Source organism: Cyprinodon tularosa, unplaced genomic scaffold (assembly GCF_016077235.1).
Source record: "Cyprinodon tularosa strain WSP-4 unplaced genomic scaffold, ASM1607723v1 ctg839, whole genome shotgun sequence".
In the NCBI taxonomy this organism is placed as follows: Eukaryota; Metazoa; Chordata; class Actinopteri; order Cyprinodontiformes; family Cyprinodontidae; genus Cyprinodon; species Cyprinodon tularosa.
The window spans coordinates 149,209-169,563 of record NW_024039606.1 but is presented as its reverse complement, the minus strand read 5'-3'; the positions used below and the strand labels follow the sequence as shown (position 1 = coordinate 169,563).

The 20,355-nt window shown below is 45.2% G+C and overlaps 1 protein-coding gene across 1 annotated transcript in view; it reads right to left on the bottom strand.

Annotated features, from left to right (window-relative positions):
- Window positions 1-1,082: 1,082 nt before the first annotated feature.
- dcst1 (DC-STAMP domain containing 1) overlaps window positions 1,083-20,355 on the bottom strand; it is a 20,598-nt gene continuing 1,325 nt past the window's right edge. Inside the window, exons 3-16 of the mRNA XM_038272576.1 lie at window positions 19,771-19,845; window positions 19,558-19,686; window positions 18,504-18,643; window positions 15,944-16,115; window positions 14,938-15,081; window positions 12,194-12,315; window positions 11,969-12,126; window positions 6,158-6,257; window positions 5,976-6,071; window positions 5,207-5,333; window positions 4,968-5,084; window positions 4,204-4,346; window positions 1,385-1,489; window positions 1,083-1,257 (exon numbers count right to left, since the gene is read on the bottom strand). Coding sequence (XP_038128504.1) covers window positions 1,162-1,257; window positions 1,385-1,489; window positions 4,204-4,346; window positions 4,968-5,084; window positions 5,207-5,333; window positions 5,976-6,071; window positions 6,158-6,257; window positions 11,969-12,126; window positions 12,194-12,315; window positions 14,938-15,081; window positions 15,944-16,115; window positions 18,504-18,643; window positions 19,558-19,686; window positions 19,771-19,845 — 1,724 coding nt within the window. The 3' untranslated portion in view covers window positions 1,083-1,161. The remainder of the gene's footprint in view (window positions 1,258-1,384; window positions 1,490-4,203; window positions 4,347-4,967; window positions 5,085-5,206; window positions 5,334-5,975; window positions 6,072-6,157; window positions 6,258-11,968; window positions 12,127-12,193; window positions 12,316-14,937; window positions 15,082-15,943; window positions 16,116-18,503; window positions 18,644-19,557; window positions 19,687-19,770; window positions 19,846-20,355) is intronic.

Genomic DNA, 20,355 nt, shown 5'->3' with positions numbered 1-20,355 from the left:
AATCCAAACTTCTGAAAGTTCTTTAAATCTGAAATGATTCCATCCTGTTCAATAAATGATCAGTGTTTTTAATTCAGAGTAATTTTCATGTGAATGTGCTTTACTGGAGGCATCCATGTTTGTCAAAGAACACTACTGCCACCTACTGGTTAGTGACATTGTCACGGTGCGGTATCGGCTGTTGATCAAGTCCCAGTGCTGTATCTGGTGTTTGTCACAACGCGCTATTATCCAAGTCATCTTGAAAACATTCTTCTTCCAAATGTTGGCTACATATTACGGGTTTTTTCTCTGGCCAGAAGTTCGATGGCAAATCCTCCCTCTTCAAGTTGGCGATCCAACGACCAACCCGTCCGTGGAGGATCAGGAATCAGAAAGGTGGAATAACTCTTTTTTTCACTTTTACCCGATGTATTCCAGCATCCAGCTGCCATGCACGTGGGCATCGTCAGTTTCACTATAGCTCTGGTGAATTTCAATGGTGAAGTCCTCTGGAAATCTTCAATAATTGTTGTTGATTGCAGATGTGTCTAGTAGTTCCCATTGATTTAGCTTGGAAAGCGGGGAGAATGGCGCTAGGCTTACCGCACCGTGACGTCACTGCTGGAAGATGGCAGGAGGGAGGGGCTACTATATTTGGGCAAAAATGGCCGCTCCCAGACTCAGAGATCGCCATGAAAATTATTGCTTTATTTTTTTACTGATTAACACTAAATTCATTGAATCACTGCAAACGTATTAGTTTTAGGTAAATAATGATCCATTGATTAATCCTCTCTGACCGACTTTACCTTTAAAAACCTGTGAATGAATCTGTGCGTTTTAAACCCTGAACTCTGACCTGCAGGCACAGACTGACAGTGCAGTTTCCTTCTAGCTTTGTAAACCACTAAGAGCCATTATTCTAATGCTTTATGGCGTCAGCACTTTATTGGAACCTCTTTGTGATGAAGTGCTGTATAAATAAAGTTGACATTTATTTCTGTTGCTTTTTACCACATGAGCTCACGTTTGCTTTTCCGTTTCCAACATGGAGGCTAGGTCTCAGTAAGGAGAAGCTTGTGTTTTAATGGACACGATGGTTTCACTGTTGCCTTAAGGAACTTTATTAGACTGAAGGACGGACGCTGACAGGGTCTCTGGGTTTGTCTGAACCTCGGTCTAACTGCAGGCATAACGAGTCTCCTCCATGTCCGACTCTTCTGGGTGGCGGTGAAGAAAGAGACGGCGCCTCCACGCGGTCAGGCGCTCAAACACCTGCAGGTGGAGAGCAGGGTTAAAATAAAAAACATGTTTTTCTCTCTGTGGCACCAAAAGAGGAACATTGTTGAGATCTGATGGGTTCCTGGAGCAGGTTTGGACTGAAGGGGGACGTCACGCTCACCGTCCTGTTCCTCTGTCCTCTATCGATGGTCTTCTCCTTGTCAGGTAAGGAAAGCCGTCGGTGGAGCTGCAGGTTGTAGAGAAACAAGATGCGCTTCTTCTCCCTCTGAGAGACAGAGACAAGAACAGAGACTGATCTAGATTTCTGTCTTTAGTGTCTCTGAGGTCTTCCTCAACTCTCTCCCTCCTCTTCCTCCCTCTCCACTCCTTTTGTCTTATTGGTTGCTGCTCCACCTTCTCTGCTCTGTAGAACCAGAACCACCACCCGCTGGATCAGTACCTAATGGTTCATTAGCAAAAAGTTCAACTGAAAGTCCAGTTTTTACTGCAGATGGAGACATGAACAGAAAGTTCTGGTGAAGCGAGACCCAATGGCGGCCCATAAAAAACGTTGGTTACCCAACAGGTTACAGAACATCTGGTGACGCCATGTTAAAGTGACGGTTCATGGAGGGGGGGCTAATCCGTGCGGGACATGACTGGGGGGCCCACCTCCTGCAGGGGGAACCAGTGCAGAGAGGATTGGGCAGCAGTCAGAGGCCTCAGGGACCCGATCCACGGATGCCTAAACCGACTGCGGGGACTCTGTTCATCATTGAGGGGAGATCGACAGACGGACCAGTTCTGCTGCTAGAATGCAGACGCTGTGCTTCAGAGAGAGCTGAGAGAAAAGGCAAAGCTCTGATTTAATGGTCGGTCTACGTTCCTACCCTCACCTATGGTCATTAATCTGGATCAGGACCCAAAGAACCAGATCCTGGATCCAAACTTCCTCTGCAGGGAGGCTGGGCTCTCCCTCAGAGAGAGGGGGAGGAGCTGGGTCATCAGGGGGAGGCTCAGAGTAGAGCTGCTTCTCCTCCACATCCAGAGGAGTCAGCTGAGGAGGATCTGACATCTTTGGCCCCGTCCACACGAAGTCAAAACGAACACGAAACGCTGATATTTTCCAGAACGTTTGTCGTAAAGACGGAGACGTAAAATAAATGTGATCGTCCACACGAATGCATGAAAACGCTGCAAAATGTATGCCAGGCCTGTAAGTGGCGCTGTGGTGCCAAAGCAAAAATAGGCGACGAAATGTTGGGCATGCGCACTAATATTTATTCATGGTTGCCCTGCGGGTCCATTTTGGTGGTTCAGTCAAATTCAGGTGCTGAACTATGTGGTCGATATTGCTCTGTTCTTCCTGGAGATATTCCAGAAGAAGAAGATTCTGTTGTAAGCCCGACAGCAGGGTGAGTAGCATGAGCAGCAACCATTCAACACAGTACGGCGCCATTGTTGTTGTGATACTGTGTCGCCCATGCGTGTTTAGAGGCGACGCTATGACGCATGCGTGTAAGAAAAAAAAAAGCTGTTAGAGCGTAAAGATGGAAACGCGAAAACGGCGTTTCAGAATCTTCCCACTCTGAAGGCTGAATAAAAAAAAGATCGTTTACAGACCCCCGAAACGCCGGCTTCGTATGGATGAGAGGCTGGTTTGGTGAAAAATTTGTGCGTTTAGGCCAGGGTTCGGCTTCGTGTGGACGGGGCCTTTATCAGATGGACGCCTCCCTCTGATGGTTCCAGGGACGTCCCACCAGGAGGAGGACCAGGACCCCATGGAGGGACTATGTCTAGATTTTAAAATCCTCCTTCTCACATATAAAGCCTTAAATGGCCAAGCTCCATCTGATATCAGAGATCTGATTGTTCCTTATGTTCCTAACAGAGCACTTCGCTCTCAATCTGCAGGTTTACTAGTGGTTCCTAGAATTTCTAAAAGTAGAATGGGAGGCAGATCTTTTAGTTATCAGGCTCCTCTCCTGTGGAACCAACTACCAGTTTTAGTCCGTGAGGCAGACACCCTGTCTACTTTTAAGGCTAGGCTTAAAACTTTCCTTTTTGATAAAGCTTCTAGTTAGAGTGGCTCAGGTTATCCTGATCTATCTCTATAGTTCTGCTGCTATAGGCTTAGACTGCTGGAGGACATAGGGACCCCTTTTTCATCAGGACTTGCCTTCAAGTCAATGCTATCAACTGTTTTTCCACAGATAGAAACTTTGAATCAAACTGACTGGATGATCTGGTGAACTGGAAAGTGACCTGTGATGACATGTGTTGTGGTTTGGCAGGATAGAAATAAACTGAATAGAACTGAATATGTCTCTTTGCTGGATTTTGTCCAGGGAGAGCAAATCTGGGAGTTTCTGCTAAGACTGCTGCCATCCTCATCCTGCTCCATCCTAGTTCCCTGAGGTCCAACAGGATCTGGATCCGAGGGTGAGAAAAACGCTGATGGCATCATCTCCCCAACTTCACCTTATTCAAGTTCTAGCTTTTATTCCTCTGCAGGATGAAACCAACAGGAAGCTGTTGATCTGATCAGCTTCCTGTTGCTCCTCAGCAGGTCTGACGGCGTGAACCTGGAGAGGAGCTGTCCGACCCGATCACTGCCTCCATTCATCACCTCTCTGCTCCCCAGCAGCTCCCCAGCAGCGCAGTAAGTCCACTTAAACAGCTCTGCTGTTATAAAGCTCTTACTCTAATCTGTTCTCAGATCAGATTTACTGCAGCTCACATGCTGCAAACAAACACACATAAAACAAGCTGAACCTCAGGTCCAACGGTGCAGGAAGTTACAACAAACCAGTTTGGCCTGATTTTTTGATGTAAAAGACAAGGAACATTTCAACTGTTTAAAGAAAATTCAGTTATTGCTATATCCTGTTTTTGGAGGGTGAGAAAATGTGAAAAAGCTTCTTTATGTAATTATCAACATCACTCTGCTGAAGCTGTAACATAGAATCTGTCTGTCTGTCTGTCTGTCTGTCTGCGTACCTTAGGGTGGTAGAAGGCTGCGATGACCCGTCTGAGCCGGTTGGTGTAGACTTGAACGAGGCTGAACAGCGCCACCAGCAGGACACAACCCACACAGCTCACATATACTGCAGTGGGGAGGGAGGAGGGGGGAGACATGCATGCTGAGAGAGAGACAGTGAGAGAGAGAGAGAGAGAGAGAGAGAGACAGAGAGAGAAAGTTCATGATTCTGTTCTCTATAGTCTGCAGATGGAGGGAAATGTCGCCCTCTGTTGGTTTAAAGTCTGTCCAACACCCTGCAGGGTTATTTATTTAATCCAGAACCAGTTCAGATCTGATTCACTTTACGATGATCCAGTTCCTTTTAGCTTCAGTCTGATTCAGCAAAGTAGAAATTAGAAAATGTTTTAAAAAGTGTAAACAGAGAAAAAAATCTGTCTGTCTGTCTCTCTGTCTGTCTGTCTGAAGAAAACATATTCTAGATTTAAATATCATTTAACCATGGCCCATGGTTTTCACTATTATCTAGCAGCAATTGAATAATAAAACGTATAAAATGAGAAACTGTGAAAATATGGAGCTGTAGGTTTAGCAGAAAGTTGGACTGAACAGAAAAGACTCTAAACTCTGAGCAGCTGTCAGGTTCTTCAGGACAGGAGACCCGACTTTCACTTACAAAAGGTGATATTTTGACAGACTCTAGACTCTAGTGGTGATTTAACGGTTATGCTGCCCTCTAGAGGCCTCCTTCTGATGGCGCCGCCCACAAAGACCTGGAGCTCACCTTGGTTGTCGCTATTGATGTTCAGGTCGGATGAACTGTTGAACCCAGAGATCACGGTCCGCAGGAGGCGGGCCATCATGGTGTCTCCACCCACTTTGATGTCCATGTGGTGACTACCTGCAGAGAGGGGGGCGGAGCCATGTGTCAGTGAGGAATGGAAAGCTTCCAGGTCCCTTCTGTATTAACCTTCTCGGACTTTAAAGAGTTTAAAGGTCCGAGCTGAGTGGCGGTGCGTTTACTCGTCACGTTGAACTGCGTAAACGTGTGTCTGCTGATGATGTCCAGAACGTGGACCAGAGCAAAGTCGACGCCCAGCAGGATGATGGACAGCAGTGAGACGGTCAAAACCTGAAGACCACCTGCCATCTGCAGACATTGATCTAAACACTGAACTAACTAGAGGCTTAGCTTAGAAATACCACATGATGAAGTCTTGAAAACAAACATTTTATTTCAAAAATAAAAAGGTGTTGTAAAAATGGACATTTTGGGAGATAAAAGGAAAAATTGGCTGCAGAGGGATTCTGCTTGATTCACTGCTTACAGCAGTGAATCTTGCTGTTTTAAAGGTGCTGTAGGAGATCTTCGAAAAAACTGAAAAACTATATTTTGAACATACACAACCAGCGTCTCCTTTTAGCCCCTCCCCCGGAACCACGCCTTCAAAACACATGAACGTGCGACGCGGCGCTGATCTGGGAGCTGGCAGGGAGTCAGACGCAGCACTGCTGATGCAGAGCGCTATGATCACTCCTCTGAAACAGTTTATTAACGCCTAAATTAACTTAGAATGTAGAAACCTGCCGGCAGAATATGTTGGCTTTCCTGCTGCCTGCAGTTTGTAGCACAGACCTGAAAAACGCTAACATCTACTTCCCCCCGCCTGCCCGGTAAGGCAGGTAAAAAATGCGTCAGAAAAGATCTCCTACTGCACCTTTAAATCCAGGTGGGCAGAACCAGAACACCTGCCTTAGGCTTAGATCATCTGCCTCCAGGTGTTGAACTCACCACTTGTTTCAGCTCCTCAGGGTAGATCCTTGGACTCAGGGGGAATATGAACTTGCTGGTCTCTGATTTTCTCAGAGGCAGCAGGAAGTGTTTCCCCTAAAAGGAAAGAAGAAGAAAAGCAGCAGTTACTCTGAGAATCTTCATCTCAATGATGATGACGAAGAGGAGGAGAGTGAGAGTACCGCCTGTCTCCTGCGGTCATCGATCCTTCGGAAGTAGGAGCTGATGTAGACGTTGTCAAAGCTGATGTTTCTCCTGTAGTAGCGGAAGTACTGGAAAGCCCTGAGGAGGAGGAGGAGGAGGAGGAGGAGGAGGAGGAGGAGGAGGAGGAGGAGGAGGAGGAGGAGGAGGAGGAGGAGGAGGAGGAGGAGGAGGAGGAGGAGGAGGAGGAGGAGGAGGAGGGGAAAAAAACAAAATAGACCCAAATGGGTCACTGCTGATGAAGGTGTGAATCTAACGGGTCACTCTGCTGATGAAGGTGTGAATCTAACAGGTCACTCTGCTGATGAAGGTGTGAATCTAACGGGTCACTCTGCTGATGAAGGTGTGAATCTAACAGGTCACTCTGCTGATGAAGGTGTGAATCTAACGGGTCACTGCTGAAGAAGGTGTGAATCTAACGGGTCACTCTGCTGATGAAGGTGTGAATCTAACGGGTCACTCTGCTGATGAAGGTGTGAATCTAACGGGTCACTCTGCTGATGAAGGTGTGAATCTAACGGGTCACTCTGCTGATGAAGGTGTGAATCTAACGGGTCACTGCTGATGAAGGTGTGAATCTAACGGGTCACTGCTGATGAAGGTGTGAATCTAACGGGTCACTCTGCTGATGAAGGTGTGAATCTAACGGGTCACTGCTGATGAAGGTGTGAATCTAACGGGTCACTGCTGATGAAGGTGTGAATCTAACGGGTCACTCTGCTGATGAAGGTGTGAATCTAACGGGTCACTGCTCATGAAGGTGTGAATCTAACGGGTCAATCTGCTGATGAAGGTGTGAATCTAACGGGTCACGCTGCTGATGAAGGTGTGAATCTAATGGGTCACTCTGCTGATGAAGGTGTGAATCTAACGGGTCACTGCTGATGAAGATGTGAATCTAACGGGTCACTGCTGATGAAGGTGTGAATCTAACGGGTCACTGCTGATGAAGGTGTGAATTTAATGGGTCACTGCTGATGAAGGTGTGAATCTAACGGGTCACTCTGCTGATGAAGGTGTGAATCTAACGGGTCACTGCTGATGAAGGTGTGAATCTAACGGGTCACTGCTGATGAAGGTGTGAATCTAATGGGTCACGCTGCTGATGAAGGTGTGAATCTAACGGGTCACTCTGCTGATGAAGGTGTGAATCTAACGGGTCACTGCTGATGAAGGTGTGAATCTAACGGGTCACTGCTGATGAAGGTGTGAATCTAACGGGTCACTGCTGATGAAGGTGTGAATCTAACGGGTCACGCTGCTGATGAAGGTGTGAATCTAACGGGTCACTCTGCTGATGAAGGTGTGAATCTAACGGGTCACTGCTGATGAAGGTGTGAATCTAACGGGTCACTGCTGATGAAGGTGTGAATCTAACGGGTCACTGCTGATGAAGGTGTGAATCTAACGGGTCACTCTGCTGATGAAGGTGTGAATCTAACGGGTCAGTGCTGATGAAGGTGTGAATCTAACGGGTCACTCTGCTGATGAAGGTGTGAATCTAACGGGTCACTCTGCTGATGAAGGTGTGAATCTAACGGGTCACTGCTGATGAAGGTGTGAATCTAACGGGTCACTGCTGGTGAAGGTGTGAATCTAACGGGTCACTGCTGATGAAGGTGTGAATCTAACGGGTCACTCTGCTGATGAAGGTGTGAATCTAACAGGTCACTCTGCTGATGAAGGTGTGAATCTAACGGGTCACTCTGCTGATGAAGGTGTGAATCTAACGGGTCACTGCTGATGAAGGTGTGAATCTAACGGGTCACTGCTGGTGAAGGTGTGAATCTAACGGGTCACTGCTGATGAAGGTGTGAATCTAACGGGTCACTCTGCTGATGAAGGTGTGAATCTAACGGGTCACTCTGCTGATGAAGGTGTGAATCTAACGGGTCACTGCTGATGAAGGTGTGAATCTAACGGGTCACTGCTGATGAAGGTGTGAATCTAACGGGTCACTGCTGATGAAGGTGTGAATCTAACGGGTCACTGCTGATGAAGGTGTGAATCTAACGGGTCACTCTGCTGATGAAGGTGTGAATCTAACGGGTCACTGCTGATGAAGGTGTGAATCTAACGGGTCACTGCTGATGAAGGTGTGAATCTAACGGGTCACTCTGCTGATGAAGGTGTGAATCTAACGGGTCACTCTGCTGATGAAGGTGTGAATCTAATGGGTCACTCTGCTGATGAAGGTGTGAATCTAACGGGTCACTCTGCTGATGAAGGTGTGAATCTAACGGGTCACTGCTGATGAAGGTGTGAATCTAACGGGTCACTGCTGATGAAGGTGTGAATCTAACGGGTCACTCTGCTGATGAAGGTGTGAATCTAACGGGTCACTCTGCTGATGAAGGTGTGAATCTAACGGGTCACTCTGCTGATGAAGGTGTGAATCTAACGGGTCACTCTGCTGATGAAGGTGTGAATCTAACGGGTCACTGCTGATGAAGGTGTGAATCTAACGGGTCACTGCTGATGAAGGTGTGAATCTAACGGGTCACTGCTGATGAAGGTGTGAATCTAACGGGTCACTGCTGATGAAGGTGTGAATCTAACGGGTCACTCTGCTGATGAAGGTGTGAATCTAACGGGTCACTGCTGATGAAGGTGTGAATCTAACGGGTCACTGCTGATGAAGGTGTGAATCTAACGGGTCACTCTGCTGATGAAGGTGTGAATCTAACGGGTCACTCTGCTGATGAAGGTGTGAATCTAATGGGTCACTCTGCTGATGAAGGTGTGAATCTAACGGGTCACTGCTGATGAAGGTGTGAATCTAACGGGTCACTGCTGATGAAGGTGTGAATCTAACGGGTCACTCAGCTGATGAAGGTGTGAATCTAACGGGTCACTGCTGATGAAGGTGTGAATCTAACGGGTCACTCTGCTGATGAAGGTGTGAATCTAACGGGTCACTCTGCTGATGAAGGTGTGAATCTAACGGGTCACTCTGCTGATGAAGGTGTGAATCTAACGGGTCACTCTGCTGATGAAGGTGTGAATCTAACGGGTCACTGCTGATGAAGGTGTGAATCTAACGGGTCACTCTGCTGATGAAGGTGTGAATCTAACGGGTCACTGCTGATGAAGGTGTGAATCTAACGGGTCACTCTACTGATGAAGGTGTGAATCTAACGGGTCACTCTGCTGATGAAGGTGTGAATCTAATGGGTCACTCTGCTGATGAAGGTGTGAATCTAATGGGTCACTCTGCTGATGAAGGTGTGAATCTAACGGGTCACTGCTGATGAAGGTGTGAATCTAACGAGTCACTGCTGATGAAGGTGTGAATCTAACGGGTCACTGCTGATGAAGGTGTGAATCTAATGGGTCACTGCTGATGAAGGTGTGAATCTAACGGGTCACTCTGCTGATGAAGGTGTGAATCTAACGGGTCACTCTGCTGATGAAGGTGTGAATCTAACGGGTCACTCTGCTGATGAAGGTGTGAATCTAATGGGTCACTCTGCTGATGAAGGTGTGAATCTAACGGGTCACTGCTGATGAAGGTGTGAATCTAACGGGTCACTGCTCATGAAGGTGTGAATCTAACGGGTCAATCTGCTGATGAAGGTGTGAATCTAACGGGTCACTCTGCTGATGAAGGTGTGAATCTAACGGGTCACTGCTGATGAAGATGTGAATCTAACGGGTCACTGCTGATGAAGGTGTGAATCTAACGGGTCACTGCTGATGAAGGTGTGAATTTAATGGGTCACTGCTGATGAAGGTGTGAATCTAACGGGTCACTCTGCTGATGAAGGTGTGAATCTAACGGGTCACTTCTGATGAAGGTGTGAATCTAACGGGTCACTGCTGATGAAGGTGTGAATCTAATGGGTCACTCTGCTGATGAAGGTGTGAATCTAACGGGTCACTCTGCTGATGAAGGTGTGAATCTAACGGGTCACTCTGCTGATGAAGGTGTGAATCTAACGGGTCACTGCTGATGAAGGTGTGAATCTAATGGGTCACTGCTGGTGAAGGTGTGAATCTAACGGGTCACTGCTGATGAAGGTGTGAATCTAACGGGTCACTCTGCTGATGAAGGTGTGAATCTAACGGGTCACTGCTGATGAAGGTGTGAATCTAACGGGTCACTCTACTGATGAAGGTGTGAATCTAACGGGTCACTCTGCTGATGAAGGTGTGAATTTAATGGGTCACTCTGCTGATGAAGGTGTGAATCTAATGGGTCACTCTGCTGATGAAGGTGTGAATCTAACGGGTCACTGCTGATGAAGGTGTGAATCTAACGAGTCACTGCTGATGAAGGTGTGAATCTAACGGGTCACTGCTGATGAAGGTGTGAATCTAACGGGTCACTGCTGATGAAGGTGTGAATCTAACGGGTCACTCTGCTGATGAAGGTGTGAATCTAACGGGTCACTGCTGATGAAGGTGTGAATCTAACGGGTCACTGCTGATGACGGTGTGAATCTAACGGGTCACTGCTGATGAAGGTGTGAATCTAATGGGTCACTCTGCTGATGAAGGTGTGAATCTAACGGGTCACTCTGCTGATGAAGGTGTGAATCTAACGGGTCACTCTGCTGATGAAGGTGTGAATCTAATGGGTCACTCTGCTGATGAAGGTGTGAATCTAACGGGTCACTGCTGATGAAGGTGTGAATCTAACGGGTCACTGCTCATGAAGGTGTGAATCTAACGGGTCAATCTGCTGATGAAGGTGTGAATCTAACGGGTCACTCTGCTGATGAAGGTGTGAATCTAACGGGTCACTGCTGATGAAGATGTGAATCTAACGGGTCACTGCTGATGAAGGTGTGAATCTAACGGGTCACTGCTGATGAAGGTGTGAATTTAATGGGTCACTGCTGATGAAGGTGTGAATCTAACGGGTCACTCTGCTGATGAAGGTGTGAATCTAACGGGTCACTTCTGATGAAGGTGTGAATCTAACGGGTCACTGCTGATGAAGGTGTGAATCTAATGGGTCACTCTGCTGATGAAGGTGTGAATCTAACGGGTCACTCTGCTGATGAAGGTGTGAATCTAACGGGTCACTCTGCTGATGAAGGTGTGAATCTAACGGGTCACTGCTGATGAAGGTGTGAATCTAATGGGTCACTGCTGGTGAAGGTGTGAATCTAACGGGTCACTGCTGATGAAGGTGTGAATCTAACGGGTCACTCTGCTGATGAAGGTGTGAATCTAACGGGTCACTGCTGATGAAGGTGTGAATCTAACGGGTCACTCTGCTGATGAAGGTGTGAATCTAACGGGTCACTCTGCTGATGAAGGTGTGAATCTAACGGGTCACTGCTGATGAAGGTGTGAATCTAACGGGTCACTGCTGGTGAAGGTGTGAATCTAACGGGTCACTCTGCTGATGAAGGTGTGAATCTAACGGGTCACTCTGCTGATGAAGGTGTGAATCTAACAGGTCACTCTGCTGATGAAGGTGTGAATCTAACGGGTCACTCTGCTGATGAAGGTGTGAATCTAACGGGTCACTGCTGATGAAGGTGTGAATCTAACGGGTCACTGCTGGTGAAGGTGTGAATCTAACGGGTCACTGCTGATGAAGGTGTGAATCTAACGGGTCACTCTGCTGATGAAGGTGTGAATCTAACGGGTCACTGCTGATGAAGGTGTGAATCTAACGGGTCACTGCTGATGAAGGTGTGAATCTAACGGGTCACTGCTGATGAAGGTGTGAATCTAACGGGTCACTCTGCTGATGAAGGTGTGAATCTAACGGGTCACTCTGCTGATGAAGGTGTGAATCTAACGGGTCACTCTGCTGATGAACGTGTGAATCTTACTGGATGAACACAGTGATGAAGGTGAAGGACAGCAGCAGCTGCAGGACGTTCATCACTTGTTCCATGGTCCTTGTCAGACTCAGGAAGGACTGTTTGACTGCCTGAGTGAAGGCCTGGTCCAACAGAACCCCGTCCAGCACCGGCTGCTGGTTCTCCTCCTGCAGATGACAGATCGTCAGATCTGGGGGTCGTGTGGAGGTCAGCTGATGGCGGCCATGCTCATACCAGAAGGACCACCTCCGTGCTGAACTCTCTGGAGAGCCGGTCCACTGAGATGTTGAGCTGATCAAACAGCTGACCGAAGTTTCCCTCCACAGGAATCTGCTCCCGACACCAGGGGGTCATTACTGAGAGAGAGGAAGAAAGAGGCCGAGCAGAACAACCGGCAGTCTATTAGCAACACATGGAGACGTAGAGGGAGGTGGCATCAAATCGTTTATTAAACAGAGTGGTGGAGAAACTCCATGGCAGCTTCCTCTGGGTTCATTGTGCTAAACAGGAACCAGATGCTGCTGATCAAAGATTGGTCAAAGCATCACATACTGACGCATCAGAGCTGCCCCCCTCCTCATATAATGACGCCCTGGGTGAGTGACAGGCAGTGGACATTACATCATGTGACTCACGATAAAAAAAATTTTGAAGTCGTAGGGAAGCGGCTGTTCCAACCGTTGCATTTCCAAATTCTCCCAGTGGTGCCCGACTTTACCCGAGTGAATAAAGTGAATGTGATTGGTCGATTATCAAGGGGGCGGGATTGTTATGGCGGAAGGTTCGCAAGCATGTTTGGTTGTGGCCGGTTTGTGGGAAGCATCTTGCTAACCAGTTAGCATCTTAGTGCTAGCAGGTTCCCAATGGGAAATTCCATTGGGAACCTGCTAGCACTAAGATGCTAACCAGTTAGCATCTTAGTGCTAGCAGGTTCCCAATGGGAAATTCCATTGGGACCAAGTAGCACTAAATTGGTGACTTAGAAACGACGCTGTCAAGGAACGCTATGGACAGCGGAAACATGCAAGAGGAGGAGAGTTTAGTGTCGGAGGTCGTGGATGAGTCTCCTCCGTCATCCATTTTTTATTTAGAGGAGGAAAGCGGGGACGAAGATGTTGTGGAAAAGGACGCCAGGGCGGCAGAAGCTTGGTTTGGTGTAGAAGGCTTCCAGCCGTACATGTTTGAGCCCTTGCCTCGCTACGCTGCCAGTTCTGTTAGCTCTACGCCTGCCGAAGACACAGACGTCCATCCCCGTGAACACTGGGACGCAACTCAATGGGAAAGGAAAGGATTCTGATTTCAACCGTTGCATATATTAGCTGCGACACATGAATCAAGATGCTATGACTGAAAACATTTGATTGACAGATGAGCGTTGATATATGATTGGCTGAATTTAGGTGTTCAGGCTGACGTAGAACTAACTGGCCTGCAGAAGATAACGGAAAAAACATAGAGTTTAAGACAGGATTTTTTTTTAAATAGAAATTTTCTAAATTTTGGGACAATATGATCTGATAAAGAGAACATTTATATACATGGTTAAGCCACACTGATTTCACATTTAAAAATGACTTCCCTATGACTTTAAATTTTTTGCATGCTAACAGGAATCCTAGAGCTTGCTTTAGGTTTACAGTCGGGGTTAGGGATCAGTTAGTTTTAATATTTTTACTTTGTTTTTGCTGTTCATGAAAAAAAGTTTTGCAGGCTCCTGCCTCAACCTGCACCTTGAGAAATGCAGGAGAGTAAACCCGTTGTGTCAGTATGTGACGGGCAGGCGGCTGGACCAAGCGTCAGTATTCGGCGGGTTGGGAGGGAGACTGCGTTTCTGAGAATCGTCAACCTGGGAAAGGTTCAAAGGTCATCTCAACTCATCAGGAGTCCTTTGTCGTGCAGAAGGAGAACATCTCAGACTGATCTTTTTAGAACGATTCCACCCAATGCCAGAGCAGAAAGCTGATAGCTGCAGCTCAGCGTCTACGGGTTAGCAGGTCAAAGGTCAAAGATCAGGACTCTGAACCAAGCGTGACTGTTTGGGAGGACTGAAGGAGGAAACCTCCTATCTCTAGAACTAAGACAGCAGCAGGAGATCTGAAGGAAAGCAACAGATCAGCAGAAATGTAATTTGGACTCACATTTACTAAATTATTTCCTTTTCCATTTGGGTATGCAAAATAGGCGAGAATTTCACAAAATGAGGCGGATGTTAAAAGGTTAAATTCTATTCACTTTATTTCTATAGCTCCAATTCACATCATGTCATCTCAGGTCACTTTCCAGTTCACCAGATCATCCAGTCAGATTGATTCAAAGTTTTCTATCTAAGGAAAACCAGCTGATTGCATCGACTCATTGACTCTTCAGCAATCCCTCACACTAAGCATGCTTGTAGCGACAGTGGAGAGGAAAAACTCTCTTATACTGCCTATATGTCTGACAGCCGAAGCTGGGTCCAAACTGGGATGTGATGCGAAAGACTAATAACCATGAAGCTGGTTCTACAGGTTCAGCGGCTATAGATCATGTGTTTTCCCCAGACACATGGTATGGTCCAACTTTCACTTTTAGGGCGACAGTGGCGTTGGATGTAGGAGTTTGCCCTGTAATCGGAGGGTTGACAGTTCAAGCCCCGACTCCGACTTTCATTGTCGTTGTGTCCTTGGGCAAGACACTTCACCTGCATTGTCTACTGATGGTGGTCAGAGGGCCCGGTGGCGCCAGTGTACGACAGCCTCGCTTCTGTCAGTGAGCCCCAGGGCAGCTGTGGCTACAATGTAGCTTGCCACCATCAGTGTGTGAGTGTGTGCGTGAATGGGTGAATGAATGTAGCGTAAAGCGCTTTGGTCAAGTCTCCTAACTTGAATAAAGGCGCTATGTAAGTACATGCCATTTACCATTTACCACTTTTAATTCACTACAAACCTCAGTCAGACCAAGAGTTTACTTTTCATATTAGTAGAAGAACAGAGACTCACTTCTCATGATGTCACACAGGAAGTCGAATTTCATGGAAACACAGAGGATGTGGTTGATGACGGGAACAGGAACAGCCTCCATACACTCCTCCCACTTCCGGGCGAACCAATCAGCACAGCGCTGGATGCCCCCGTTCACCACACCTGCACACCAGGCAGAGATCTCACCTTATGGAGCCAAACTGAGGCCATAAGTTGGTTCAGAAACATTTATTCAACAAAACAGAAAAAAGTCAAATTTATGAGCATCGCTGCTGCTGCTCTAAGTATTTTAGTCATAATTAGCTAATATCAGTGAAGCCAGTTCTTTGAAGAAACTGGTAGAAAAGAATAGAAAGGCAACAATGCTTTAAGGAGGTTTTTACTTCCCACAGTACCTGAATGCAACAGCGGGTTAAAACAAAATAAATAAATAAATTCGAGTCTGAAATTTTAAAGGCTTCTTTTCAGTTTTAAATTTTTGTTTTTGTTTGTTTTATATTATTTTTTGACACTGGCTCTAATTTAGTTTCATATAAACTGAACTGATTCATCAGAAAAGGAGGTAAAGCTGAAAGACAGAAATGAAATAAAGTCTTTAGTTCTGATATGACAAATCCGATATATCAGATCTGATATAACGGATCTGGTATAACAGATCTGATATATTAGATCCGGTATATCAGATCTGCTGACCAGAACCTCGTTGGTTCAAACTCTGGTTCACAGAAAGGAAAAAAAAAGAAGAGACTACAGGTTAAACACCTGAGGATTGTAAATTATTTCAGGAGAAAGAAATAAAACCCTAAAAGAGTCTTAAAGCATTTCCAGTGATAACGTATTAAGTAATTTTTATAAAACATTCCCTTCTGGAAGTTTCCTTTCAGAGGAACCACAGCAGAACATCTTCCTGCATCTCACCCTGGTTTCAGCATCTCCTGCGATTCGTGGAACCTCCGCCGATCGGCGTCTCCGTACAAACCAATAGAACTAAAATCCTAGAGCCTGACCTGCAGGTTGGACTCACTGTCACACTGCATCTTAGTCTTGGCGGTGAACTGCTCTTGCGTTCCATTTCCTCCACCGGCGGGTTTGGGTTGGAACTGGTCGTATCCGTACTGGAGAAGGACTTCATCTCGGATATTCTGGAACTTCCTGCTGATGTTCAGAGACTCGGACTCAAACTCTGCTTTATCATCCTGAGAAGCAGATCCAGAAGTAGAACCGTCATCAGTCTGCAGCTGCGGCAGGTAGACGCCGTATAACGAGTAAAGGAAGTCTAACATCTGAGGGAAATGTCATGCAGATCACCGGCTGCTCTACTTTATTAATTAGAGTGAGCAGATGCACCCGCCGCTCTCCTAGTCAACCTCATTCCTTGCATCCAGCCCTTCCTGTGTTTCTGTGTTCAGCCATCATCTTTCCTCTCACTCCTGTTCGACTATCTTTAGCTTTTCCGTCTTCTGCCAGCGTGCTTAATTTACCACCAAAGGTTTATGATTGTAATCTGTGTTTCTGATTATTCACCATGTCTGGTTGAGCTTTTTGTTTCACTAAATGCATGAAATTGCCTCTTTGACCATGAATTGGTAAAATCCTCCAGTTGTCTCACTGTAATATAAAGCTGCAGATAAACATGTTCATGACATGTTTGCTCCAGCGCCAAGCATCCTATGATCCTCCGTTTCCCATGAGTCATTGCAGGTCAGCTCGGATTGGTCAGCTTGGACAGTTGGCTTCGCAAATTGTAGTGAAAGAAAAAATTCATATTTTAATTTAGAAGACTACGACCGAGCATTAGGGCCAGGCTAGAGATTTTTTTCCTTCTATTTCGAGAATAAAGTCGTAAAATTTCAAAAATATAGTTGCAAAATTACGAGAATAAAGTCGTAATATTATGGGAATAAAGTCATAATATTAAAAGAATTAAGTCATAAAATTGCGAGAATAAAGTTGTATTTTATGACAAGAAGCTTTTTCTTCCCTAAAATGAGGAATGTGGAGCATCGTGTGAAGTTATACTTTAGCATCGTTTTGACAAATCAGGAAATCTTTTAGCACCAAATTGTGCAGGATGTCAAAGTGAACTGATTGGTGGCTTTATTCTTATAATTTTACAACTTTATTCACATAATTTTACGACTTTGTTTTCATAATATTACAACTTTGTTCTCGAAATAAATAAAATAAATATAATAAAATAAAAGACCCAACATAAACATTTACGATGTTTTTAGGCGAGAATGTTGCTTCGTTAAACCCAGTAAAAAAAAAGCTCCAATGTTTTTTTGGTTTTTTTTCTCTTTCTTCTTTCTTTTTTTCTTTAGGAGCCCAACAGATTTTACTTTCACAAGTGTAGCGGTATCGCAATTGCCATACTGCTCCACTTGTTACATGCATATAAATAGCTTTATTATAATCATGCAGGGAGTTTTACAGTTCATATGGACACTGCAATGTAGGTAGAGCAGAAAAACAGAAGAAGAAGAAGGAAAAAGAAAAAGAAAAAAAAAGGACAAAAGATGATAGAAAGAGGAGATAGGAAGGAGACAAGCTCCAATGTTTTCTGATTCCAGAGAACTGACAATTTTTTTCCTGAGAATTGAACTTTTATCTACGGAGAGAAAATAACTGATATTTTTCCTAAAACGACGTCGCTAGGGAAATTTCATTAGACTGTATAAACACACCATGTGATTGAAGCCATTTTTAACGTAAAATCAAAACGATTATTGCAGAAACTGATCTGGTGAATAAATCTTTTCAATAAATCATTTAATGAACTGAACCAAGTGATTCAGTTCACTCAAAAGAACTGCTTCCCGTCCACAAAAAGCAGACTAACATGCGTGTTTGGTGCTACACATGCGGCAGCAATTTATCTGCTAATTTGTTGTAGGGTTGTCACGATACTAAACTTTTCAACTCGATACCGATACTAAGGAAAATATTCGATACTCGATACCATTTTTGATACAAGGATAAAAACAAAGACTCCAAAATTCTACAGAGGCCAAAACATTTGTTTTCCTGCAAGTGGCCTAGCCTCGATCAACGCCCCAGGCCCTAGAACTGGCGGGTCAATCACAACGCAGAGATGTGTTTTGAATGTCTGGATGCAAAGTGGGCGGGGTTTAGAGGAAGACAAAGTTGCGCGACGCTGGAGAAAACGCAACAAGGAAGATGGCAGCTACTATTGAACAGTTCTGGTTTGGCTCAGCTTTGGAATCCGTTCTGGAAGGATTAGACTTTGGGTTTTCGTGGAAACGTGAGCAGGAAGAGGCTCTACGCTCATTCATTTTTAAGAAGGACGTATTCGCCGTTTTACCGACAGGCTGTTTGTTTCCACTCCCCCACCAGCTTTCTGTCTCTCTTCCAACATCACAGTCAGTGGCTCTCATTGGTCAGAGCGTTGGCCAATAGGCACAGACATGGTTTGAAAGACAACTGGTTGTTCTCATCCAACAATCTTCCGATGTCTCATTCATCGGGGCCAGACTAAATTACACATTTAATCTCACATTTAGTCTGGTTTATCAGGCTAACTAAATAAGTCAAAATGACAAAATACGTGTCCTCCTCCTCACCATCAGCTCCTGCACGACCTGAACAAATGGCTTGGTGGCGTGCCTCCACAGCATCCTGCTGTGATGAACCTGCAGGTCCAGATTACAGCTCAGAGTCAGAGCCGCCGCCTCGACGTTTCGCTGGATGTTGGAGATCGGACCTGTGACAGCGAGGTGGGTAACAGGGTTAGCTTTTCAAAAGTCATTACAGACTTTTATTTTCTGTTTTTGTTTCTAATGAGGTCTGGATGAGACTGGATGGGAACCTGCAGAGTTAAGGCTACTGTGACCTGAAAATGAAAAAGAGAGATCATATCTCTCCTATCCTGGCTTCTCTTCATTGGCTTCCTGTTAAATCCAGAATAGAATTTAAAATCCTCCTTCTCACATATAAAGCCTTAAATGGCCAAGCTCCATCTTATATCAGAGATCTGATTGTTCCTTATGTTCCTAACAGAGCACTTCGCTCTCAATCTGCAGGTTTACTAGTGGTTCCTAGAATTTCTAAAAGTAGAATGGGAGGCAGATCTTTTAGTTCTCAGGCTCCTCTCCTGTGGAACCAACTACCAGTTTTAGTCCGTGAGGCAGACACCCTGTCTACTTTTAAGGCTAGGCTTAAAACTTTCCTTTTTGATAAAGCTTCTAGTTAGAGTGGCTCAGGTTATCCTGAGCTATCTCTATAGTTCTGCTGCTATAGGCTTAGACTGCTGGAGGACATAGGGACCCCTTTTTCATCAGGGCTTGCCTTGGAGTCAATGAGTCGATGCAATCAGCTGGTTTTCCTTAGATAGAAAACTTTGAATCAATCTGACTGGATGATCTGGTTGATCCGGATCTATAAAGTGACCTGAGATGACATGATGTGAATTGGCGCTATAGAAATAAAAAAATTGAATTGATCTGTTTGCTGCTCATGTCGGAACATAAAACGTCTTTTTCCAATTAAATTCATATTTAAAAAGCCACTTAGAAAGTCTGGAGAACATTGATCCAGACCACTTTAAAATAATGCTGAAAGTCTCGCTGCCTGGAAAAAATGATCCCTGCTATAAACAGAGAGTTTGAGTGTTATTACCTCTGTACAGAACCATCACAATCAGTACCACCAGGTAGGAGCGGCCACGGGAGCCGAGGATGCTGGGTAATGTGAGAAGCACGGTGCACCTGAAGGATGAGGACAAGGCTCCACCTACGAGACACACACCTGAAACCCAAACACCTGTGTTCACCTGACGTTGATGATGATGATGATGCCCGAAGAACGAATGTGAGTCTGACGTTTCCTCACCAGTAAATATAAATCCTACAGCCAGCTTCAGGTCAAAGGTCAGGGGGAGGTTGTGAGCAATTCCCAGAAACAACACTGAGGAAAAAAAAAAACAATTTGATATTTCGTCCCATATTGCCAGAATTGGCAATATGGGACGAAATAATTCATTTTAGTTAAGTAAAAGGATGAGCAGTGTTGAAGAAGAAAATGAAAATGCAAACAGGATGATTGATTACTAATTTCATTTATGAGTCAAATAATGCAGCCACATTCTTCAAATGAAAAAGCATTTCTGAAAATGCCTTTTCATTTGAAATATGGTAACGATTTGCTTCCATAATATGTAAGACAACATGGCAGTAAGCCATAGATGTGTTTCCGGTTGGTACAGACTGACCGACAAATAGCGCCCCCTGTTGTCTGATCAAGGGTACCACATACAAGTCACAGATCGTTTTTAACAGTGTGAAATTTGTGTCAAAAGTATATATATTATATGTATATCAATTTATTTTGAAGGTTTTAATACACGTTTTTGAATGTTTTGCACCATTTGTTTTAGATCAACTGTAGCAAAACTGAATGACAGACATTTCTGATGTG